At 56.0% G+C, this 24,995-nt stretch overlaps 1 protein-coding gene across 8 annotated transcripts in view; it reads right to left on the bottom strand.

The window, feature by feature from the left end:
• The window catches only part of ARHGEF10L (Rho guanine nucleotide exchange factor 10 like), a 149,357-nt gene that overhangs the window by 51,956 nt on the left and 72,406 nt on the right, over window positions 1-24,995 (bottom strand). For 5 of the 8 annotated variants that reach the window (XM_088790236.1, XM_088790235.1, XM_088790237.1 and 2 more), the window contains 10 exons: window positions 20,996-21,112; window positions 18,032-18,140; window positions 15,413-15,519; window positions 13,214-13,291; window positions 12,000-12,179; window positions 11,093-11,209; window positions 9,545-9,637; window positions 8,621-8,794; window positions 4,549-4,694; window positions 2,179-2,360 (listed from right to left, as the gene is read on the bottom strand). In XM_088790236.1, coding sequence (XP_088646362.1) covers window positions 2,179-2,360; window positions 4,549-4,694; window positions 8,621-8,794; window positions 9,545-9,637; window positions 11,093-11,209; window positions 12,000-12,179; window positions 13,214-13,291; window positions 15,413-15,519; window positions 18,032-18,140; window positions 20,996-21,112 — 1,303 coding nt within the window. Of the gene's footprint in view, window positions 1-2,178; window positions 2,361-4,548; window positions 4,695-8,620; window positions 8,795-9,544; window positions 9,638-11,092; window positions 11,210-11,999; window positions 12,180-13,213; window positions 13,292-15,412; window positions 15,520-16,290; window positions 17,381-18,031; window positions 18,141-20,995; window positions 21,113-24,995 lie in introns of those variants that run through there. The other 3 variants (XM_088790238.1, XM_088790239.1, XM_088790242.1) reach the window with 2 other exon arrangements.

The raw sequence follows: 24,995 nt of genomic DNA, 5'->3' as shown, positions 1-24,995 counted from the left end.
AAAAACAGATACATCACATCCTGAATCCTGGATGTAATGACTTTAAAGCCACATGCGGCTGCATGGTCTCAAGGCTTCCGGGTTGGGACTGAGCAGGGCTAACTGGATGGTCACAGGCAAGGAGCAACGCGGACAGGGTAGGTAAGTGACGTGCTCACACCAAACAGTGGACAAAGACGAACTCTGCAGGGACCCCAATAGGTGAGCTGGTGGGAAATGCAGGTCAGCATATGGCACCCATGGCATGAGTGCAGAGCACACAAAAGAACCTGCCCTGTCAGAGGGTCACATCCATATTGTGAGCAATTCGGTTCCAGCAAAACGACGTCACCCATCACATGAAATGAATGCTGTTCCTTTGAATTTTACTGTTTTGTAGCTTCATTTTTATCTCACTTGTGATTTTTGTCTTGGTTTTATGGTTGTTCACGGGGTATAAGCATAAGGCGTCTATTGTACCTAGTCTTATATTTGCACACATTTCAATCACAATATTATAAAAAAATCATTCACAGACAACTGGGGTTCAACAAGAATTTCATTGTGTCCTTTAAAGGGGGTCTGGCAGCATATTACTCTCGTGTCATGAATGCGGCCACAGACAACACAGTCATGGAAGGAGGGGTCCCAGAGTGAGGACCGAGTAGTGCGGGGAATGAGGTCGAGCTGGGGCTAAAGGTGGTTCAGTAGAGCCCTTCCCAGGGGGCTTGTGAACAGAGTCAGGAATGCAAATCAGCCCTTCCTGCCTCACAGACCAGGGGAAAGAGTCGCTCGCATCTGGGCATGGGCCCCGCTGTCCGGCCCAGCCTCCGAGAGGGAGAGAGCATGATGCAATCACTCCCTCAAACTTTCCATTACTGCCAACAGCCGGTGAGGTAACTTCCAGGGTCAGGCAACGGACCGGGGCCAGCTGGTGGGGAGAGTCTGTGTAGCCCAGCGCCTTCCCAGCCTGTAGGAGATACTTCCGGCTAAGCATTCCTTTCTGTTAGCCCTGAAGTTCAACACCCTGCATTCATTCAACCAACGTTTGATAACACCCACCTCAAACCGGCTCCAGGCAGGGCTACAGCCATGCCAAGGAAAGAGATGGCAACCAGTACAACTGGCCTTGAGAGCACCGGGGGAGGGGAGACCTGGCCCAGTCTGAAGCAATCAGAAAAGGCTTCCTGAGGAAGTGCCATCTGCGCTAGGAGGGCAAGTAGAAGAAAACAGAGCTGCAGGAGCAGCTCTGGGAGAGGGAGGAGGCCGGAGAAGTCCCTGGGGCAAGGGGAGGCTGCCCCTGGCCCCCAGGAACTGAGAGGCCAGTAGGCCAAGCTCAGGGAGTGAGGGGACAGAGTGGGCTGACGTGGAGTGGTGGGAGGGCACCCCCAGGAGGGGCGCAGGGGCCAGAGTGAGGACCTGGGACTTTATCCTGAGAGTGAGGGGAAGCCACTGGTGGATTTCAGGGTAGCGGGTGACACACACAGATCTGATCTGCATTTTGGAGAGTTGCTCTGAGGATGGGTGGAGGATGGACAGGAAGAGGACAAAGGTGGAGGGCAAGACAGCAGCCAGGATGCTACTGCAGCAGCACTGAGCAAAGTGGTGGCAGCTACCATGGAGACGGAGACGAGCGGACAGACAGAGGCCCCCGAGCATCACCCCCGAGTTGTCCTTCTCCTCAAATCCCACAAAGTGTAAGGGGATGGTCAGAACATGGGAGGGAGGATCCAGGCAGAGCCAGGCAGCCCTGAGCCTGGTCCCTGAGGGGACAGGGGAAAGGGTGAGTGTCACCTGGGCCCCTCATGGTCCAGAGGGGAAATATGAGGCACAGAGAGACGGCAACACCTGCCGATGTGACACAGGGAGGCAACCCATGGCCAGGCAGGGACTGGAAGGCACGCTTTCTGACTCAGAGTCGCCTGCACATGGCTGTGTGAGCACATGTGTGTACATGAGGGCATATGGGGCTGGAGCGGGCAGGGGCAGTGGGCACCTGTCCTGTGTGTGGGGTGGGGATGTGACTGTGAGGGATGTGTGTGGGCACATGCAGGGAGGGCTGTGGGTGTGTGTTTGTGCGCAGTGGTCTGTAAACTAGCAAAAGCCTCTTGGCCAAGTGGCCCATCAGCCTGGGGCTCCCCAGATGGGCCCTTGAGCCTGGACAGGTGCGCCCCGGGCAGCAGCCGGGCAGGTACTCACTCTGGGCCTGGCCCGTGGCAGAGGACTTCTTGGCACCGGCGTGCTGGATGAGCACGTTGTCCTTGTCGTAGGAGCCCCCTTCCTGGCCCACCTCCACCACCTGGACCTGGGGCAGCGCCGTGTTCCACTTCACCACATACTTGGGCCCCAGCGGCACCAGGCTGCTGATCTCCAGCTGACCCCTGCCAGGACAGAGAGGACGAGGCTTGGAGAGCCCACAGCAGCCCAGCGCCAGGGCCAGCCCAGAGTGCCACCCCTCAGCACATCAGCTCAGCCAGGCACCTCACAGCCCAAGCACAAGACCTCAGGCCAAAACCAAGCCAGGCAGGGCAGGGAACCATCGATGTGGCAGAGCACCAAATGCCCAGGCCCCGGCCCCAGATCCAGAATCACATGCCCCCCAGGACCCCCAAGCTCCTACCTGTGGTTGGCAGGCCTGAGGGGAAAAACAAGAAGGAATGGAAGGTCATTACTGTACTGAGTGATTTCTACAGGCTGGGGGCCGGCCATTGGGCTGAGCCGGGTGTGGGCAGAAGGAACCACATGGAGGGCCTTCTCACTGCACTAGGCACCAGCCTTCTGTTCCCTGAGTCCCACAACGGACCTATTAGGATGTCTATATTATTCCAGATGAGGACAGTGATCGACAGGTCACATGACTCACCCCAAATCTCCCAAACTGATCCCCCAAAAGTGGGCCACTAGCACCCCTATCACCCATGGTAGGCCGTGAGCAACAGGCTGGCAGACCACGTGTCAGTCAGCTATGGTGCCTAAGACATACAGGAGACTTAAAAATGACAGTGGTTGATTGAGTAAGTCATCGACTGAGAAATGAATGAATGAGTCAGCCATGAGCACCGCCACACTGGTCTGCGATGCAGCTTTCCTTGCCTGAGTCCCTCCCGGGGCCGGGTGGTCCTGTCCAGACCTGTGCACTGGCACAGAGCAAGGGCTCAACGAATATTTGATGAATTAATACCTGTTTCCCCAAAAATAAGACCGAGCCAGACCATCAGTTCTAATGCGTCTTTTGGAGCAAAAATTAATATAAGACCCGGTATTTTATTATATTACATTATATTACATTATATTATATTATATTATATTATATTATATTATATTATATTATATTATATTATATTATATTATATCCAGTCTTACAATAAAATAAGACCGGGTCTTATATTAATTTTTGCTCCAAAAGACGCATTAGAGCTAATGGTCCGGCTCGCTCTTATTTTCGGAGAAATATAGTAGTGTACCACGGACAACCCCCAACTCTGCTCCGTGGCCGTGGGCAGGAATGCACAGCTGACTGTGGGTACGGAGTCTAAGTCAGGCTCCACGGGCACCCTGACCCCACATCTGCTCCTGCTGTGGGTGGGAGGGCCAGGCGGGGATTAACATTCAACTATGGGTGACTGCGTTCCCTCTTGGATCTTGGTTACTGTTGCCATGCTGTTGTGTCCATGATGCTTTTTAAAGGCTGTGAAACACTGAGAACAGAGATTCTCTCCGCTGGCGTGGATAAGAGCCCAGCTGGGAAGGTCCCAGCTGGAATTCCTTTGGTAAAGGTTTGTAATGCCTGCCACCTACAGGGCCAAGCAAGGGATGCAGGTGAGTGTACAGCCGGTAGGGTCCACCGGTCACTGGTGAGGACCGGCAGAACACAAGCCCCAGGAGAGGGGACATGTGGCCCGGGCAATATGGGCCCAGAAGGTGGGATCCTCACATTTTCGAGAATAGTCACATGTCTCCATGTTTATGTGATCGCCCTGTGTGAACCGAACAAAAGATTCCTGGAGGCCAATGCAATCCCTGGGCTGCGAGTTTGCAGACTCTGGTTTAAAGAATCACCCTCACCCCAGCCAGGCAGCCTGGCTCTGGGCATTTCTACCGCCTGTGACCCAGAACCAGGAAACCAGGCTCCTGCGGGAGAAGATACTCTGGGCTGTGGGGAGAAAAGCTGATGTGTACTAGGAAACTCTGGGATCTGACCAGAGGAAAATTGATGTGAATTAACGCAGCAGGGATTTGGGTTGGGGACAAGGGAGAATCTGTTGAATTTCAAAGTGGTCAAAACGCAGGAGGCTGTTCAGTGACCAACGGCAGAGTTCCAGAACAGACCACTCTGTACCACGGACAGCTGTTTGCCCAAAGGCCAGGGGTGGCCCCAGATGACCTCTCCAAGTGCTTCCTAGAGCTGGGGACCGGGGACAGAGCCGGCCAAGAGGAATGGGAGAGGAAGCCAGAATGTCAGAGACCTAAGCTGAGCTCATGTGGGACCCTGTCTCAGAGAGGCCAGCCGAGGGACTGGGCAGGACAGGAGTGTGTCTCCAAGGAGGGGCGATGGCCCAGGCCGCTTACTTGAAGTTGATGTTGGCGCAGACCAGCATGTCATTGAGCAGGAAAACCCTGCGCTCCTTGGACTTGATCAGCTGCCCGCGGTCACCGTACACGGTCTCCGTCAGCGTCTCACAGAGAAGCAGCTGCCTCTGGCCTGAGGTCAACAGCTGGGGGAGGGGGACATAACAAGGTCAACACCAAGCAGCATGCAGGCTGTTACACAGATATCACCATGCCACAGACCCGGAATTCTCCAGCTGTGCACAAAAGGGATCTAGGCTGGGAGGGGCAGAGGATGAGGCAGGGCCACGTCCCCCATCCTGGGGGTGACAAGAGGCTGGAGGACCACATGCTGGGTTCTCTGACCACCCACCCTGCCCAGTAAGTAGCCAGCACCCTTCTCAGGTGAGCCAGGCACTGCCAGCCCCTCCCTACGACAATCCCGAATGCCCAGCACTGCCAGCGACACAAGCTTTGGGTCACAGACACGTGCTCCAATCCTGATGCCCTGAGCACCAGCTGTGAAGCCATCTGGCGGGTCACTTCCCCTCTCCACACTTCAGTTTCCTCGGCTGTCAGGTGGGGCAAGAACTTCCACTGCTTAGCTCACCAAGGTAACGCGTGACCTGGGCCTGGCGATGGAACTCGCAGCGCCCAGTGCAAGACGAAAACGCAGACCTCAGCCAAAAGTTCTGAAGGATTTCAAAATGGTGGCAGCAGAGCATTAAACCAAGTTTGGGGCCCGTCTGAGTGCCGGCACAGGTCACACACCCAAGAAGCTGACCTGGCACATGGCACATGATGGCCACCCTGTAAACAGCTGCTGTCCCCTCGGCTGTTGCTGCTCTCCATGACAGTGTACCGTGAAGTTCCCTCATGCAGGGAGCTGCCTGGCCTGGAAGTCGGTCCCATTCCTGCACCCTGACCTCTTGAATAGCCTCACCCTGTCTTGTTCCTTGGAAGATCTTCCGATGGGGTGGGGCACATCTGCTGGTCAATGGGGTGACCTCTGAGGAGGCCAAAGACCTTCAAGCCTCAGGCAACTGAGCAGGAGATTGCCACTCTCAGGCTGGATACCAAGAACCCGCTTCCAGCACTGGGACCACATCCCACCCAGGACCCACTGGGAAAACATCTCACTAACAGGGATTTTTTTTTGGTGGGGGGAAGGAGGATTTAGCAAAATTCATTCCCAAAACCCATGACTCTGAAGGCAACAGTTATCCTCCCCTTCTTCCCCATCCTCGCTAGGAATTGGGCAGAGCACCCCAAAACCTCTCCTGGAGAGAACGCCCTGTCATCCTCCAAAGAACCACGTCTCTCACGTCAACACAGAAGTCCAAATGGTAACAAACCCCACTGTGTGCCGGGCTCTGTGCTTGGCACTAAATACTCCACTTCTCATTCCATTGGCTCAGCAGTTCCCTGAGGCCATGCCCACCCACAGGAAGAAGCCGAGATTCCAGAGGTAAAGTGATTTGGCGAGACCCAGCATAGGATGGAGCCAGACCACGTGTACCATCCCCCCAGCACCAGGCAGCTGGCCACACGCCCCTGGCTCCTGGCTGAGTGAGATAGGAGTCAGGGAGTCCCCGCTGCTCCCACAACAAGAAAGGACTTGGGTTCCCTCGGGGCTGCCCTCCTAACTGCTAAGCCTGGCTTCCCCCACCCCACTACTTCCATCAACGAGCTGACTGCCAGATCATGAAAACACGAACGGGTCCCCGAAAGCAGACCCCATGGAAGGCTGCCAAGTGTGTCGTGACCCAAAACTTGGGACAGGAAAGTCCCCTGAGCTTCTGGCAACCATGCCCCTGCCCCTTGGGCAGATTAAAAAGAAAACCCGGATATTGCACAAACACCCGCCTGGAGAGTCCTGAGCAGGCATATTTTGAAATAACTACATGCTTCCGTTTCGGGTACACCCAGTTTCATTTCTGCTTTTCCCCGACGGACAAGAGGAAAAATCACAGGACTGGTCTCAGAACTGGCCGAGACTGCCCAAGGGGGCCCTGGCAGGGGGAGGGCGCCGTGTGCGGTCACCACCACACTCTGCATGACAACATCCCACGCGTATCAAACACACCCCCACTTGACAGGTGGAGAAACTGAGCCTTCAGCTCTTTGCCCAACACCAACAGGTCTTCCTAACTTCCAGCCAGCCACCAGCGCTCCTTACGGCCTGGGTCCTCATGGGGGCAAGAACAGGGGAGAACAGACAGCTCTTCCCAGAGCACCTGCTATGGAAAAGGGCTTCCTCCTCTGGAGCGACCTCTTCCCACTGCAGCTGCACAGGGGTGTGAGCCGAGGCAAGAGAAACCGTCCTGGTTACAGAAAAGGAGCTAAAGGAGGGAACAGAAGAAGATACTCCCAAGGGCAAAGAGCATTAAATACCAGCACAGGTGGCATGGCTGGGCTGAAGTCTTTTTCTCGAGAGGCATTCCAAAATAGAAGGCTTGTATGTTACTAGCTGAGGGGATCCTGCCTGCAGGTGGGATGGAGGCGAGGGGTGACCCCCAGCCCTCATGCCCACCCTGAGCAATCCTAGATGGGGACATCCCCCCAGGAGGGGGCTCCATCCCCTACCCCATCTTTTTTCCCATCTCTGTCCTCCTGGAACAGGTGAAGCAGACCCAGATGCCTGCAGAGCCAGCAGTTAATCTCACTGGCAGGGTTAAGGGGTGCGGGCAGCCGCTGCGCAGGGGAACTGTGCCATGTAGGGAAGTAGACCAGTGAGGCAGCTCTTCCGATTCTTCAAGAAGACCCACAAGTCTGAATTTTATGGGCTACTTCTCCATTTTCCAATGTTGGCAATGGATTTGTTTTTCTTAAAAAATACTGTGCGGACCTAAAACCACACATGCAACCTGAATTTGGCCTGAGGTGGGAGAGTCTTAAGATGGAGGACCCCTACAGCTTAGAATTGCAAGGGGCCCTGTGGGTTATCTTGTCACCGCCCTGCTTCGAAGGACCGTGATGGAGATCAAAGATGGCAAAGTGGGTTAGAGAGCATTATATACCGTAAAGTACGGTCCATGTGGGAAGGGCTATTATCTTTCCGGCAGCCTTTCCTGTACTATTCGAAAGTTCCACCCCATGTCGCTGAAATCTCACTGGCTTTAGTTCTGTTTTCAGGGCCCATAGAGCCTGGGGGCTCCCAGTTATTTCCCCAGAAGATGTGAACACCTCCCTAGGACCCTCACAAGACAGATATCCCTTTCCCAAAGAATGACCCATGTTCTCGCCAACGTGCCCTGGGACAGGGTCGCTTCACCTTGAACCATCTGGGCTCATGTCCACCCTCTGATGGGTGAAGGAAGGCGGAGCCCAGGGTGCAGAACCTCCCAGATCTGGGTTCAATTGCAGGAGGCGCATGTCACGTGCTGCTAGGGACACAGAGAACTAAAGTTTACCAACAGGTGAGTCTAAGACGTGACTATTTTTTTGTGTGTGTGGTACTGGCCTTGTACTTTAAAAACAGGGCTCTCTACAGGCATATTTGAAAGTGTTTCAAGATTTTTTGCTAGAATATTCCTAAGTTACAACCCCAAAACATAACATGGATTTTTCATCTTTCTTCTTTAAAAATAACACTAATAATGACGACAGCCACTTTGTATTAATGACTCTGGGCCTGCTGTTTTGCCGACTCCCTCATTTGCCTCGCAGCCGCCCCGGGAGCCAAGCACCACTGAACTCTTCTCCTTTCAGAGGGAGCGTGTGAGGTTCAGAGAGGTTGGCCGATCGCCCTGAGACCACACAGCAAGCACCAGTGGCAAAATCTGAATTCAAACCAAAACTCTGACTCCAGAGCCCACTCACTTAAACACAATACTAGGCTATCATTTTTGATGTCTTCACTGACAATTCCAGGGATGAACAAAATGAATCATAACATGAATAGTAATAAATGTGGGGATCCAGTCAAGCCTTATCCCCTACATGAGGTCTGCGGGCTCGAGAGAAGCAAGGAATCCCCTCTCTCAGAGAACACTGCCACCTAGTGGTGGCCACGGGGCAGGAGGCAGAGAGACAGGTGACGAAGGCTGCAGAGCAGGTAAGGGCACGCAGGTGGGGAGGCCGTGGCACGCACCTTGCTGAGGCTGCTGCGGTCACTGACGCTCTTGGTCAGCTGCTGGATCTCAGCCACCTGGTCGGCCAGCCGCTTCTGCTCATTAAGCTTCTCGGCCAGCGTCTCCAGCTCCGTGAGGGCCAGCTGTAGCGAGAGCCTGTCTGGGTGGCCCCTGGGGGTGTTCTTCAGCATGTCCTGCCCAGAGAGAGCCAGCACTGAGCACCGCTGCCCCAGCAGACCCACCCCTGGCTGGGGTCAACGCCTCAGCCTCCACGCCCCCTACAGACACTGGGTCTGAAAGAGCCCAGCTTGCGGCCGGTACAGAAGGTATCTGACATAGAGCCGTGGCCTCAAGAAACAGGTAATGAATGAAAAAAATAAAATAAAATAAACGTGTGGCCCAATCCCTGATTCACCAATCAATGGTAAGCTGAGAGAGCACTTGTGCAGCTGGCTGCTCTGAGGACAGAGAAAAAAATGCTGCTGGGACCCTAGGATCGCAGCCACCTTTTCCAGCTGGGCAGCCGGGGCTCATCTCCTTAGCTGAGGACCTTCAGCAATCAGAGGAGGTGTCCCAAGCTGCGTGGGGGCTAACAGTCCCTGGGAGGGCTGACGTGGCCAAGGTCAGCTAGTTCACTGGGCATCTCCTTCCTGCCAGGAGCCTGCAGGTCCTGGGACACCACGTCTTTCTTCCCTCCCCACAACCAGGGCTCACGCACCACCAGTCACTCAGCATTCCGCACTGGGCAGGTGGGAAATAAGCTGTCGGATCTGAACGTCTCCACCCCAGAGTGGAGCAAAAGGGGGGCAGGGGTCTAAGGCCCTGCCCACCGTCACTCCACAGCAGATGCGCGGATGAGAGGCCCCCACACCACAGAGACTCACACTAGCCCATGCCACACCCTGCCCGGCAGTGGGTACCTGCCCCTGCCCGGCAGTGGGTACCTGAAGCAGGAGGATGAACTGCGGGAACCTCTGGATGGGTTTCACCATCAGCCCGTAGAGCGTGACGCGGTCGGGGCTACACACTTGCCGTCGCTGTTGGAGACGAGGTGGAATCATTCACTGACCCTCTGCAGCGAGGTCCCAGTGCCCCGGGCTGCAGACGCTGCCCAGCTTGGGCTCCTTTCCCCAGGCCCAGGACTCTGTTCAGCCTCGAGCCTGAGAGAAGAGCCGGGGGGGGTGGGGGGGGGGGTGGCGGGAGGGAGTCCCTGGTTCTGCAGCCAGGGCTCCCTGTCACCACGGGGACCCTGCACAGCCCCTCACCCTGGGAAGACTAGAGCAGTCATGTTAAGGTCTCTGGGCTAAAAGCATAATTGGGAAATTCAGCAATTTATTGCAGAGGTCAAATCTCTAGAAGTAGCTGAGACGACCTTTCCCTCCGCTGAAACTAAAGTAGCCGGGCCCAAGGCCAGGGTGAGGGGCAGTGTTCCTGTCCGGTCTCTTCTGTTTCTAGCACTCTAGCCACAGATCTGTCCTCTTGATTCCCGCGCTCATCCTGTGACCCAGGCTGCACCACAGCCTCTCCACTGGCGTCTCCTTCCACCTGCCCTGGCCCGAAACTCTTCAGCAGCTCTCACTGCCGGAAATACCGCGTCCTAGGGCCTGGGCCTGCACGTCCAGAGCCGCCCGCACTGAGCTCAGCTGCCTCTGGCCCTTCTCCCCTGGACTCGCCTATAGCACCTAGTGTTCCCAGCATCCAACCACTCGCCCACCCCACGTCCTCCTGCCTCTGACCTTGGCCCCACCACTCCGGCACCTGGAACACTCTCTCCTCTGTCTCCACCTGTTACAACACCACTGTCCCCCCAGGACCCATGTCAGATGGCATCCCACTGAGAAAGCCCCCGACCCTCTGGGATCAGGACAGTGGGTACCTCAGCCGAGGCCCCAGCCCCTGGCCCACCTGCGCCCTCCGCTAGGTGGCACACTCCCTGCAGTGCGGTCTCCATATGACTTGCCTGACTGCACATCCCAGGAAACTGGGCGATCCTCGCCTTTTTTGTCCTTTCACTTCTACTCTCTCACATGAGGCCCAGACACCCCTGTGAGGAATGCTCCTTGCCCTTTCACAAATGAGGGAAAGGGACAGCCCAGCGACAACCTGAGCCACACCTGGGGACCTACCCACACCCAGCCCGCCAAAGGAACACGGCCACCACACTGCTGGGTCTCCCCATGGCGAGCCCACCATCATCTCACCCATCCTCGAGATGTCACAGGCCTCCCCTCCCACCTGGCAAAGCCCAGGATCCCAAGAGGCTAACAGACACTGTAACTCTTTATCTCCCTCCTGTTGCGGGGAGGAAGGGGAGAAGGGACCCACTATCATCCCATGAGATTGGGAGGACCCCAAACGAAAGAGGGAGGGCCCAGGCCAAAGCGATGTCGTCCCTGAAGCTGGCTAAAATGCCCCCTCTCTCATAAGAAGCCCCCCTACCCCCCATTGCCAGTGCCCCATTGAGAGGGGCCCTGGACCACCACCGGGCCCACCTTGAGGAACTCGAGGAAGGCAGGCTTGGTGAGGCAGGCCTTTTTAATGATGGACATGGCGTTGGTGAAGTTGTTCACGTAGTCACTGTACACATCTAGCACCATGGACTTCGAGAACTGAAAGGGGCGTGGGCATAGCAAGGGAGGACCACATCAGTGAGAGAGGTGGGGGCAGGCATGACACCCCTTTTCTACATGCACTTCCTCACCACCCCTAGGAAATAAAATGCCCCTCGCCCTCCACCCTCACAGGTGGCACTCCTGACCCCAAACCCCTTGGATACCCCAGGGTGTCAGATCTATTGAGGTTTTCAAAACAATACTGTTTTTCTTTTAGCAGAACCCCATTACCTAAAACAGATCAGAATGGAGTTCCACCGACTTCACCCTCCCTTGCCCCATGAATCTCTCTGGGGCCCATGGATTTCAGTTTGAAAAACCCCAAGTGTAGCACACCCCCTCATTCCACAGAGAGGACCCGAGCCCAGGAGCCCTGGAGTGCCCAGCGAGGCAACACAGAGCATGGGTCCAGTGCACGCACCCCGATGCCCTGCGGCACCCTCTGGGGACCAAGGCTGTGGTCTGTTCGAGCATCTCAAACAGTGGTCACTCTGAGAGTGCTCGGCAAGGGAGCTCCAGACCGGCCGGGTGGCCGTGCACAGTGGCCAGTTTCCTGGAGGTGCTGCCACCTGGGCAGAGCCAGAGCAGTGAGCGGGCTTCACTGGTACCATGAACATACTGGGCACTAGAAGGTGTCATGGCTACCCCCAGCTTAGGCCACAGGGCAGATCCGTGCCCTGCCACCGTCTGACCACGCCAGCTTGGACAAGGTGACCAGGCAGAGGCAGGAGCCAGGCAGGCTGTGGTTTTTCCCTTGGTGGGCCAGGGAAAGTTTGGGGACACCTACCGAAGCCACAAAGAGGTCCCCAATCTTCTCACTGGAGTCCCACTCGGCCACGCGGGAGGACAGTGCGATCTGGAACATGGAGTGGCAGTGCAGAATCTCCTTCACGCGGAAGAACACCACCTGGCACTTGCGGACGCTCAGGGCCTTGGGCTCCATCTCCATCAGGGGGTTGCGGTAATCCTGCCGGGGGCAGGTGGGGTGAGTGCCCCAAGGCCAGGCCGCGGCCCCTCCACCCACCGCCCTCATGGCAACCTGGACAAGGCCCATCAGAACTCAGCCGGCCACGGGTGGACGTTGCTGTCAAGGAGAGCACATATGCCTCACTCCTCACCTGTCTTCCGGAAGGATCCCCATGAATGTAACCCTCCTGGCCCCTCTTTGTCCACCCTCAGCCCACCCCCATGACTTATGTGTTAAGCTGGGTTGGGAGGAAGAAGCCTGCCTGCGAGGAACTCCAAGGAGGCAGCCCCCAGCGCCAGGCTGGCCCTGTTCAGCTCTACCTATGACTGAGCCAGTCTGTCTAATGAAGCAAGAGCAGTGATGTCACAGCAAGCTCCCCTGGCCCCCAGACCAAGAGCCACACTCCAACCAGCTGTGTCAGAAAAAAGGGACATTTTCATCTTCACCTGCCTGAGGTCTGGGCTCCCCATTGTGGAGCCGAACTCCGACGGGGAAGAGAGGGGGTTATTAGCACCTCCCCACCCAATTCCTTTCTCTGAGGGCCCACAACATCCCAGAAGATTCACTGTTCAGGAATGCAAATAATAGACCAGGTAGGCACACCTTAGTCAAGTCACGTGAGCATCTACTTAGCAACCCCTTGGCATCTGATGGCAAGAGAGGGTGTGTCCTACTCCCCAGCTTGGGGGGCTCCAGGGTGATAGGGAGACACAGCCCCATCCCAGGGGGCTCCCAGAGTGGCGAGGAAGATATGGTACCTTCCAGGCCCAAAAGTGACCAGATGCCCTCGACTCTCCAGAACAGCCCTCATTTCATAGAACCCCAACTTTGTTTCAGAAAATGCAGTCCTCCTGTGGACACCAGGCATCAGGAATTCTTAATTTCCCCAGTCCCCACTTAATGTCCATCTGTCCCCACAAAAGTGCTGGCCTTTGAGCCCTTCCCCTTAACACTGTCCACAGTCCCCAAACATTCCTTGCAAAGTGAGCTTCCAGGGCCCTCCCTGTCCTCTCCCCAGGGGCCCCAACACGCACCTGGAGTACCCGCTTCAAAGACTCCACATAGCTGCCTTCACTGTGCACGATGGAGCCCAGGATGTGCCTCCGGACCACCTGCTCGGGCCAGAAAGCATGGTCAGTGCCTGCGCCAACCACCATACAAGCCATCACACAGGGACAGCAGGGACCCGCCCCTCCCAGAGCCCACTCCTGGGACCACTGGGGCCGGGACGGCTGGCATTTCCTCCCAGAGCCCCTGCCCACCCCAGAGAGATACTCGTGCTCCCCAGGCTCGAGTCCCCTGCCCAGCCTCTGCTCACACACTTCCAGGGACAGAGGAATCACCACCTCTCCTGGGGAGACGGCGGCCTCCTCCAGCTTCCGACAACACTAGTGGAAAATTCTTTCTTGGAACTGCAGTCTCAGCTCCTACCGCTTACAGATCCGATCCTTAACCAGTTCCTCGCCCACATGACAGTGCTTGGGGTGCCCGCCACCCCACCCAGTGGGCTCTGCTTTGGACTAAACATCCCGTCCCTTCCCCATTCCCTCCCACCGTCCCCATCTCTCTTTAGTCCAAATCAACGTGCCCCTCGGGTGCAGCCTGACCAGCACCTGTGCAAACCCATGTGACGTGCAGCTCCCTCACCTGGGTGGGGTGGGGGGCGGGGGCCGGAACTTCTCTGCACATCAGAATCTCATGGGCATCTTTAAAACATACTGTCACCTGGCTCCTACCCCAGACAGTCTGGTTGAATTGGTATGGGCTGGTCCTAGGTATCGGGGTTTTCAAAGCTTCTATTGTGCAGCGAAGGTGGGACAGAGGTCATGAAAGGTGTCCTATGTGAGAGGTGTCTGAGGGGGGAGCCTGTCCACAGTGGTCCAGGGATGGGAGGGTGACTGACCCTCACTGTGTCCCCACAGCTGTCCTGAGAACGTCATTCTTGGCTCCCACCACCACCATCCTCCCTGCTCCCCATGGCTGTGGGATAGGCCGGGCCACTGTCCTTCAAGCTGGCCCCCAGTTGGATGCACTGTCAACTATCTCCAGGTGCCCAAGCTGTTCTCAGAGCAGAGTTCTCAACCTCAGCCCAGTGACGTTCGAGGCTGGGTAACTGTGCTGTGGGGCCATCCTGTGTGCTGTAGGACGTTTAGCAGCATCCCCGGCCCCTACTCCCTAGTTTCCAGTAGCCTCTCCCACGGGTGACAACCAAAGATGTCACCAGACATTGCCAAATGTCCTCTGGGGAGACAAAATCACCTCGGTGGAGAGCCACTGGCCTAGAGTAACTAATATTGTCCAGTGTGGGAAATGCAAAAGATCCCAAGGAGACTGGCCGACACTAGGAAGCAGAGACCTGGATTACGAGCTGGAAGCCTGCGATCTGGCCTGGCTCCGACAGCTGACACTGACTCGCTGCCCTGGGGCACGGGAGAGGGGGGTGGGTGGCCATGTCAGTGCTGTGCAGGGGCCAGGAGGCAGGTAACAGAAATGATGGATTCCTACGACAAGAGGTGTGGCCCTAGCTCCCTGATTTTCAGAAGAGGCAGCATTTTCTGCCAATCAAAACAATAGGCAAATTGAGCGCGGTGCTCCATCACGTCTTGCTGCTCAGTGTTCTCCCAACCAGAGGAAAGCAGGGGTCTCACAGCCTGTTTTGTGGCTGGGGGAACCCAGATTGGGAGGGAATCAAGCGAGGCAGCCCAGGTCCCAGAGCAAAGCCACCCTGATCTCGGTGTGACACTGTGGAAGGAAGGCATCGCCTGAGGAGCCCCAGCTCCTGGGGAAGCCTGTGGTGACTCTGACGCCCCGAGTGATGACAGGTGGAGGGAGGGTGGGGCTGGGCACCTCACTCGCTTCCAGAGCCCTCTCTGAGTTGATTAATTCAGGGCTTCCCCCACTTTTTTAACTGCAGTCCCTTTCGTCAAATAACACCTTCATGTGAAACAGTTCAATTGGAGCTGCGCCAGGCACGTAGGTGTGGGAAGCAAGAAATGCAAATGCTGGGGCCCCCAGCCGCCCCAGGACAACAGCATGGAACCCACAGGGCCCAGTTGGGAAAGTCCGTGCAGCTGGTTGAGAAGAGAACCAAGAGGCCCCAGCGGGGGTTCTAACAAAAGCCCCCCCCAGTCATCACTTCCGCTCAGAACGCAGACGTTATGGCCCCACGTAAGAGGCCAGGACCCTCAACCATCCCTTGCCCTGAAAACCCCACCCCCTGCCCTGCTACAGACCTGCTGAGGGCTCAGGCCATCTGGCATGGGGCCCAGCTCCGGGGCTGGGGGCTTGATGTCCGTGACACTGACCTCCAGGAGACCCATGTCCTCCTCCTCCGAGTCACCTGAAAAGTCAGACAGGCTGGTGACACAGGCAAGGCAAGGACAACACACCCTGTTCCGGCTCCAGGGGCTGGGACAACACTACACTAGGGTCCTGGGGGAGGAGAAGCTCTTGGGGCCGCACAGGGTCAGAGCCCAGTCACTGCATCACAGTCACATTCTCCTGGAATAGTCTGTCCCTAAATAAACGTGAGCAAGGGGACACCATCAACATGAGGAAGGGGACACAAAGCAGCATGTGGCAGGGGCTCAACTCTCAGCATCCAAGCCACCGGGCGGCACTGTCCCTGCTCAGACTCGCCCACTTCTGGCCTGGCGATGGCCAGGCGGCCCATGTCCCCATCACTAGGCACTAAAAATAGTTTGCTTCTGGACGACTGAAAAGAGGAGCAAGCCCCGAGAAGAATGGGCTGCTTGACTTTGTGTTTTCATCTTTCAAAAACATATGCAAAGACCCAACAGGGAAAAGTTCAACTGGTGACCTTAGAGCAACTCCGGCATAAGTGGGGGTAGGTCTCAGACAGAGGACAGAGGCTCAGGCAGAGAGAGAGGGAAGGCCGGGCAGAGCGCAAGGGTCCGGCCTTGGAGGTCTGGCCCCAGGGGAGAGACGCAGGCATAGGGAGACAGGACCCTGGCTGCTCATGGCTCTGACATCCAACAGCCGTGGCCATGGGCAGCAGGAAGTGGGTGCTGTGGGGAAGCTGGGAAGAAAGAAGAAGTGGCAGTGACTACAAGGGGGCCGAGGGAGCAGGGACACCCAGGCGGGCCCTTACCTGAGCAGGAGACAGAAGAGGAGGAGGAGGAGGGGCAGCGGACGACAGCGTGGGGGTGGGGGTGGTGAAGGCCCTCCTGCCTGGCCCACATGGCACCGCAGGCATCACTCCGCACCCACCCCAGCCTCCAGCCCCGCGGCTTCCTCTTCCCCCATGAGCCACTGGGTAACATTCTTGGCCGGTGATTTGAGCCCTGCCGCAGCTATTAATAACGCATCTGGGAGGGTCACATCAGGGAAAACTCCGGGCTAACGGGCGGGGTGGGGAGGGCAGGGGGTGGAGAGAGTGACCAGAAATGGCTCCCGGCCAGCAGGCCTGTCCACCCTGCCCTTTCTCCTGGCCATTCCACTAAGCTTGGAATGGCTCCTGGGCCTGTCTCTCCCTCATCGGGGGCCAGGGCTCCCCCAACATGTTAGCGCTGCATCCAGTGAGTGCAGTGGTGGGATTAAACTCATTTCACTGAGGAGGAACCTGCCGTTCCAAGACGGGAAGAATTGTGCAGGGTCACGCAGCCAGGAGGCCGTGGAGCTGGGCTCTGAACCCGAGTCCGCGAGGTTTGGTCCTGGCACCAAACACCTCCACTCAGCGCCCGCCCACTGAGAATAACACCTGCCACACAGGAGCCGGAAGCGGGGCCAGGCTCTTCCCATGTACTCCCTCCGTCATCCTCACCAGGACCCCTGAGACACGTGCCATATTAGCCCAGTTCCAGATGGGGAAACTGAGGCACCGAGAGGGTAAAATACGTAATTTTTCAAGAGGGCGCAGAGCCTCAAAGTTCTCCTTGGCTTAAACCTCTGGCCCCGATATCTCACCCCCACCCTCACTCCAACAAGAGGAAGAAGGCTCTTCTATCCCTTCCATGCCTGTGTCCCCAGGCAAGTCACTGAATCTCTCTGTGCCTGTTCCCTCATCTCTACATGGGAACAGGACAATCGTCTGTAGCTGTTTGGTTTATAAGAATTAAGTGAGCAACTGTAAAGCTCTCAGGAGTGCCTGGCACACAGTAAATACTTGATAAATGTGGGCTATCACGGAAACCGTCTCTTGGCCATCTCATTCTTCCCACCTCCCGGCCTTTGCACATGCTCACGCCTACGCCCAGAGCACCTAGTCCCCTCCCCGTCCCCCACTGCTGACTGACCTGGTCTCCTCCTGCTCTCAGCCCTTCCCTGGCCTTTCGTTCCCCCATGCCATAATCATTTCCTCCGGCTCTTGCCGTAGTACCACACCACGCCACCATGACGTCTGTCATCTGTATTGTCATTGCCAATTTACATGCCCATCTCCCCCACTGCGTCAGGACCTCCTGGAGGAAACGCTGTTCAATTCATCGTGGTGTCCCTGCACCCAGCACGGGGCACGGCACTTAGCAGGTGTTCAATAAATACTGACTGGTGGAGAGGTGGGTGGGTGGATAAAGGAAGGAGTGAACGACGGCACTCCGAGATGAGTGAGCCAGCCAGCTCCGGAGCCCCCAGGCCGAGGCAGGAAGCCATGACAGAGGGCGAGGGCAGGGACGCTGAAGGAAGTGGCCCCACCCTCCTAGAAGAGAATGCCACGCCTGCAAGAGAAGTAGGAAATAGGGTGCGACGGCCAGGATACTTGGGGCTCAGTCCCGAAGTCCCACCGTCAGAGGAGCCCAGACACCAAGTGGCCTCACCCAGCTCTGCCCACCCCCCCACCCCCCCAGGCCGAGCACCGACCCTCCTCCCAGCATGCCCGGCCCTCAGCGCCTCACCGAGGACGTCTTTCCTGTGCAGAAAGGACACTTTGCGCAGGACAGCGATTCTCGTCTTCTCCAGCCCGTCCTTGGTCCCGCTCTTGGCAGCCTTCATGAACTGGGTCATCTGAGCAAAGGCAGAGGAGCTCATCAGAGAAGCGGAGGGCGGGCCGGAGACACCGGCCACCAAGGGCCACCAACCCCACCCAGGCCTCCCAGCCGGGACTACAGCCATCAAGGTCCCGGGGCCCATTCTTCTACCAGGGAGGTGGCAGCAGTGGCCAAGAGTGACAGAGGGGCAGTGTCACCCTGACACCTCCTGGGATGGCATGAGAAGGGGCATCTCCCTGGGGGAACCCACTTATAGGCAAGGGGAGGTCCTAACTTGATTTATTTCCCTTTGGGGAAAATTACACAGGTAACTACGCCCGTCAAATTAAGGAGAAGGTGTAACACAGGGGAAAGGTTCAAGGCCTGGAGTCCTAGCCTGGGTTCAAATCCCAGCTTCGCCACTCCCCAGCAACATGACTCGAGATGAGTCTTAGCCTCACTGAGCCTCAGTTTCCTCACTGAGACTCACCAGGATCTGAGGACTAGACAGACAGGGTCTAAGAAAGCATGCTGAACAGAAAAATGAACTGTACAAACATCAGTGGTTACTGAAGGGCAACCAAAGGAGGTGAGTACACCCCACCATCCCACCTGCTGAACCCGTCCCTTGCCCCCCAAACACCCAGGTTTCTTACTGAGCTGCTGTCCGAGAAAGAGGAGAAAGCCGAAGTTGCCACAGAGCAGGGTGCAACTTCCCCTGGGCAGGGAGGGCCCCGTGGACAGTGGCATAGCAAGCTAAGCAGAATGCGGGATACGGGAGTACCCAGGAGCGGAAGCGGGCACCCTGTACGCTCCGGGAGCCCTGGGCCTGCAAGCAGAGCTGCTGTCCCCTAACTCATTCTTCTGTCCGCTCAGCGCCCAGCCCAGCCCTGCATCTTCCCCAACACCTACACGCACTGTCCTATAGAAGGTTCTACAAGGCTGGAAGTGCTCTTTCACTATGCCACGCAGTGCAGTAGCCACCAGCCATCTGAACATCTGAAAAGTGGCCGATGCAACTCAAGACCCAAATTCCTGATTATATTTCATTTCAATTCATTTAAATTTAAGTAAGCACATGGCTGTGACAATGGGCAGGGCAGTTCTAGGAAAACCCTCTGCTTCCTAAAGTTCTCCGCTGAAAGTGGGGAGCTGTCATCGGAGGGGTTCCTGGTCTCTGCTCTCACTACCACCTTCCTCCAAACACCCCTGGGGCCCCAGCATAAGGGTCTGGGCACTTTCTTGGGGGTCTGAGCAAGGGAGGCTTGCTGAAAACCCAGTGGGTGCTGAGGCTGGGGAGCAGGGTGGTGGCTTTTCAGGAACAAGGCCTACTTTCTAGAAACAGCCAGCAGGGTGGAAGGGAAGTCTCCGCCCCTCTCTGCATTTAAATGGACAATTCTAAAGCAGTAATTCTTGGCCTTTTGGGGGGGGTGTTATAAACACCTTTGAGAACTAACAAGAGGGACAGGTGTTGACCCCAAAAATTGCACAAAGATTCTCATCGCCTTCTGGGGGGTGGGGATTAAACCCCAGATGGGACACCTCTGTCCTGGAGTCCATGTCCTGGCAGAGAGCTGTCAGGGAAGCTGTCCTAGGAACTCCCACCTGAGGCCCTTCTGTTGGCAATTTCCTGGGCAAAAGAAGAACAGGTGAACACTTCAAAGGTAGCCCTGAGTCAACCTGCCACCCCAACTTCACAGTGCAGAGGCTGGGCCAGGGAAGCACCCTAGTCTTGGACTCTGTCCTTCACATGCTGCCAGCTCCCCTCAGGGCCTCAGCCACCCCAGGTCCCAGGCCTCTCAGGGGGTGTCTGTAAAAGGACCCTACAAACTGTAAAGTGCTTCTTCTACTCCTCCTGGGGAGGCCTCCGGTTCTGATGAAAAGGGAAGTGGCACAAGATGGAGAATGCACATGCTTTGGCACGCATGAACCCCAGGTTTGAGCCCCAGCTGCTAACTGCTGGTATGACCACCAGCCAGCTACTTCCTTCACTGGCCTCGTTAACACTAAATGACAGCATGAAGACAGCTGCCTCCCAGGGTGCCCTGGGGACAAAACAGTCAGGTGCACAAATGATAACACCACCATCTACTGAGCACTCGGGTGTGCCAAGCACAACACTGAGCGCCTTACAGATCTGAGCTCATCTGATCCTAACAATCACCCCGGGGGCGGTGCTATTAATGCCCCCATTTCACAGGCAAGGAAACTGAGGCTCAGAGAGGTCAAAAGGCCTGCCCAAGATCACACAGCAAGGAAGTAGTGAAATGGGGATTCAAACCCAGACCTGCGGGCCTTCAAAGCCCGTAGCACATAGTAGGTGCTCAATTAATGGAAGCTACTGCTGTCAACATCATCATTATCCAGAAGTCTGAGTCCCATCTGAGCTCATCTGTGATTTTTCGTACAGATATCCTTACGCTGGATCTCTCTGAACAGCTCAGGGGATGTGGGGGGTGGTAGGCATCCAATGTCACCAACACTCACATTTTTCAAAGTGTGACCCAAACCACCCACCATAGTTATTAAATATGCAGATTCTGGGGACTTCATCCAGACATGCTGAATCAGCATTTCTGGGGGTAGAGCTCAGGAATCTGCATGTATCAAAGCACCCCAGGTGATTCTGAGGGCCCTCGAGTTTGAAAACCCACCCAGGAATTTCTGTGGACAGTTTTCACTTGAGGGTGGGGAGAAAGAGATGAGAGAACGTGGAAAGAAACAAGCCAGCTAAGGCATCGACAAGATCCATCACAGATGTGAGATGCAGCCAGTTCCAGGTCTTGGGGGCAGCCCTGGGACTCAGGCCCACCCTCTGCGGACCCTGGGAGCAGCAGGAAAGGCCCCCTGGGGGGCCCCACCCAGGACTGGGGAGGGACAGACAAACAATACCTTACAATCGTACTTGTGCTTCAGCTCCTGCATGTCTCTCCCCCCAACTCTTAAAGCCAAGATGTCTCTCTTAGTCCTGGCGTATCTCTCCTTTAGCCTAGTCAGGTCTGGAGAAAGCTGGAGCCCCCAAGCGGCCAGGCAGAAGGAGAGCAGGTGAGAGGAGCAGGCAGGACAGGGAGGAGACACAACAGAGGAAAAAGGAGACTCAGGTAAGGTGGTGGATGGACAGCGCGGGGCAGGCGGGACCTGGGGCCGACCAGGGCCCAAGCAGCAGTCCAGCCAGGCTCCTGCCTGGAATCAGACCCAGCAGCATCCAGCGCCAACATGTCAGGCAGCTGGGGGCTGGGTCCCTGCAGCAGGGAACCCCACTACTGGCGAGGACACATGGGAGGGCAACAGCCAGGCCTCCCCCTCAAGGAAGGGGAACAAGGACTTGCTCAGAGAACAAGGACTGTGTCCTTGTCATTTCCCCATCCCGGGGCTTATCACAGAGGCGGTTCTTGGCAGCTGTGTGACAGATGATGGCAAGTGGATGCATGGGCGGAATGGGTGGGCAAGGGGATAAATGGATAGACAGATGGGTGAATGGAGAGAGGGATGGTTGGACAGATAAAGAGATGGGTGAGCAAACGCATCATTTTAGTTAGGTGACTATGTAGCGGGGAAAATGGATGGAGGGATGAATTGACAGTCAGATGAATGACTAAAAGGATGAATGGATTAGTGGATGGATAGAGACAGTGCTGCGCTGATGAATATTTAACGACCGGTTCTCCGGGCAAAAGAGCCCTGCTTTGTAGCATTTCCATGGTGTGAATGCTTCCACCGGCCAACTTCAAGCTACCAACCTGACATCACTGAATGTGGAGTTGAAAAGAGACGCACACAATTGGTTCTTGAGTTCCTGTGAGCTAGGCCACGCTGGTTCTAGCACACCACGGGAGGAAGAGGTGGATGAACAGAGGGAGGGAGGGACGGATGGACGGACCGAAGGTTGGACGGAGCGACCGAGGGAGGGGTGGACAACTGGATAGAAGGATGGATGGGTGGCTGCCTACTGCCTGGGGAGATGGATGGATGGACAGACGAACAAATAGACATTCACGTGCATGAAATGTGTGAGCAATAGTGATATTTGGTAAAGTACACGGATCAAGACAGGTATGTCTTCTAGAGAAGTAGCAAGTGGAGGGACCAAGAACGCAGGATGGAGGCAGGCAAGCCTACATTCAAATTACCACTCCCCGCTACTAGCTGGACGTCGTCACCTCTCTGAGTTACAGCTTCCCCGCTGGTAAACTGGCCATAATAATAACGACCTCACAGAGTTGTTGAGAAGAGTAAATGGACAATACATGTAAAGCTCAGAGTTTAGTAAGTACTCGAAAAATGGAAGCTATTGTTATACTATCTTATTCAAATAAGTGCTCGACATCTATTGAATGGATGGGTAGTTGGTGGGATGGATGGATGGATGGATGAATGGACAAATGATAGATGGATGGGTGCGTGGATACATGGATGATGGATGGACAAGGTATTTTCTTTGAAATCATATGTAATGAGTTGTGGTTCTATCACTTACTGGCTGTGTGACCCGACCCATGTCATCTAACCTCTCTGACCTTCAGTCACTTAGGTTCTCTGCTCAACAACATAAGACTCTTAATGCCAATAATACCAACTACTCTTGGGCATTGAGAGAAATAAATGAAACTGCTTTGTAAGCTGTACCACACCAGGCAAAAGTTCTCAATTGCCATGCAAAGAAGTAACAGGACAAAGATCTTCCTGCAAGTTACTTAGACTCCCCCAAAACTGGGGAGTTTGAAATTTGTACTGAGTCCTGTTTCAGCCGGAAATCAAATCGACGCAATAAAATCATAAAGCCCCCGGGCCATCCGATGCCCTCTGCCTCTCTAGGGAAGAACCGGGATCGGAAATCACCTGCGGAACTGGCCAGATCAGAGCAAGACTGAGGTCAGAGCTGGCATGTCTGCTGTCCCCTGACCAACTGGATCATGGTGACCTTGATGATGAAGAGGTCACAATCAGAAGTGGAAAAGTTCAATGCAGCCCTTTCCACAACTGGAAAAAAAAATAACTCCCGCTGATCATGGGTGGTAACCGGCAGGCACTTGTTACCGTAACAGGATCAGACTCCTGCTTACATCTGGGTCAGCGGCTTCCGAGGAGGTCCCTTTGCAGACCCGTCTGTCACTTTGGCAAAAATCTGCCCACCGAGGGCTGGCCTCTCAAGACATCTGAAGGGGGAGCTCCACTAGTTATCTTGCAGCTGGGTGGGGTGTCGGGTACCCTGGTCAGACTCCAAGGACAGGACAGAATACTTCTGCGTATCTCTGTTGCCCAGTGCCCCACAGCCACACAAAACAGAGCCAAGCAGCAGTGGCCTCAAAACATGCAGCGGCTGCAGTGCCAGGCCTGGGAGCAGGTGCGTCCCGAGCAGCTCAAGAGGGCAGAGCACCGCAGGCAGGGTCAGGGAGGGTTCTGAGGCAGAGGTGGGTGCCAGAAGGAGGATCCCTATACAATCCCCCGTCTTCGTGGGAGCCTGCTCTTCAGGGAGCAGGTGGGCCTTGGCCGACGGCCAGAGAAAAAGTCCTCGTGGTTAGAAATTCTAAGAACTCTGCCACGTTGTTTGTCTGCTGCGGAAGAGTCCAAAGCCCCAGCCTCAGGGTGTGAGGGACACGGGCTCATGGCAACAGCCAGAGACTTTACCCCTGTGGCCAGGCCCTGATGGCTAGCCCAGAGTGCTCTGCGGGCCCCTGGCAGCCCCTGGGGGCAGAATGCTGCTTACAAAGCAGACTGTGGTGCCTCACCCAAGCCCTGAGCCAGAGTCCCTAAGGAGAGTGAGGCCCTGGCATCTTTGATTTCAACCAGCTACCACAGAACCCTGATGCCCATGCGAGTCTGAGGCCCAAATTCAACATCGCCACGCCTCCTGCCCTCTGAGAGGTGCCTGTGCTACCCTCCCAGTCCCCCGCAAGAAGGCAGGGGCCTGGGGAAGTGGCTGTGGGTGATTGAGAGACAGCCAGAGGCTGAGAACAAAGGCTGGCCCGGGCATCCAGTCCATTTGCTCATGCTACCCAGAGCAGGGCTGAAATGGACCCATCCTGCCCTCCTGTCGAGAGGCTGCCCAGGGGTTGTGGTGGCTTCCTCACCAAAGTTCCCTTCCTCCCCTAAAGAAGTGCACACGGCCCCTCCCTGGGACAGAAGCAGGAACAGCCTCTTCCTGGGCTTTCACCTGGGCCATTCCTACGGCCTGGGACACCTTTCCATCCCCTCTGGCTTCTGCACCCCAGCTCCCAACTCACCTCTCTCAGAAGCCTCTCTGACTAGCCCCATCGGATCCCACCTGTCAGGCAGGCGGCCAGAGGTACAAGAGCTCATGTTTACAGAAAGGAATTTTGTCTTCATTTTTGACAAACTGTTTCCTAGTCGTTATCTCCTCCTAGATCACAAAGGTTCCCTGAGCCTGGTTGTGTCTTCCTGTTTCCGTGTACCCCAGCCCACACCCAAAGATATAGACTGGGCACACAGTAGGTGCTTAACTTCTTTGCTAGCAAGGCAGCAAGGCCATTTTCTGTGGCCCAACCCGTGGAGGCCCAGCAATAAGAAGATCAGGGTTCAGGAGAGACCTGCTCAGCCCCCAGGCTTCCTGAGGACTTGGGGAGCCCTTCTTGATCTCAGGAAAGTCTGTCTAAAAACTTAGGTATGAGCCACTTTGGCCAGCACCCCTCTCCCAGAAGGGATTTCCAAACTCAGAAAGGGGCAGAAGTCACTAGGAAAGGCTTGGAGGCCCCCACAATCCCAGCCTGGGTCTGAAACCCCCTGCCATGTCCTGTCCCACTTTCAGGCAGGACTGGCTGACAGGTCAAGCCCACCTGCCTGTTGTGTGTCTTTTCAAAAGGAGCCTGAGGGCCCCAGTCCCCTCGGGTTGGGCAGGATTCGCCTGTAAGAAACTGTTCCCATTAATTCCCAA

This window comes from Rhinolophus sinicus, chromosome 14 (assembly GCF_057876585.1).
Source record: "Rhinolophus sinicus isolate RSI-liver-muscle chromosome 14, RSI-T2T, whole genome shotgun sequence".
Classification (NCBI taxonomy): domain Eukaryota; kingdom Metazoa; phylum Chordata; class Mammalia; order Chiroptera; family Rhinolophidae; genus Rhinolophus; species Rhinolophus sinicus.
This window is presented reverse-complemented; position numbering and strand designations above follow the sequence as displayed.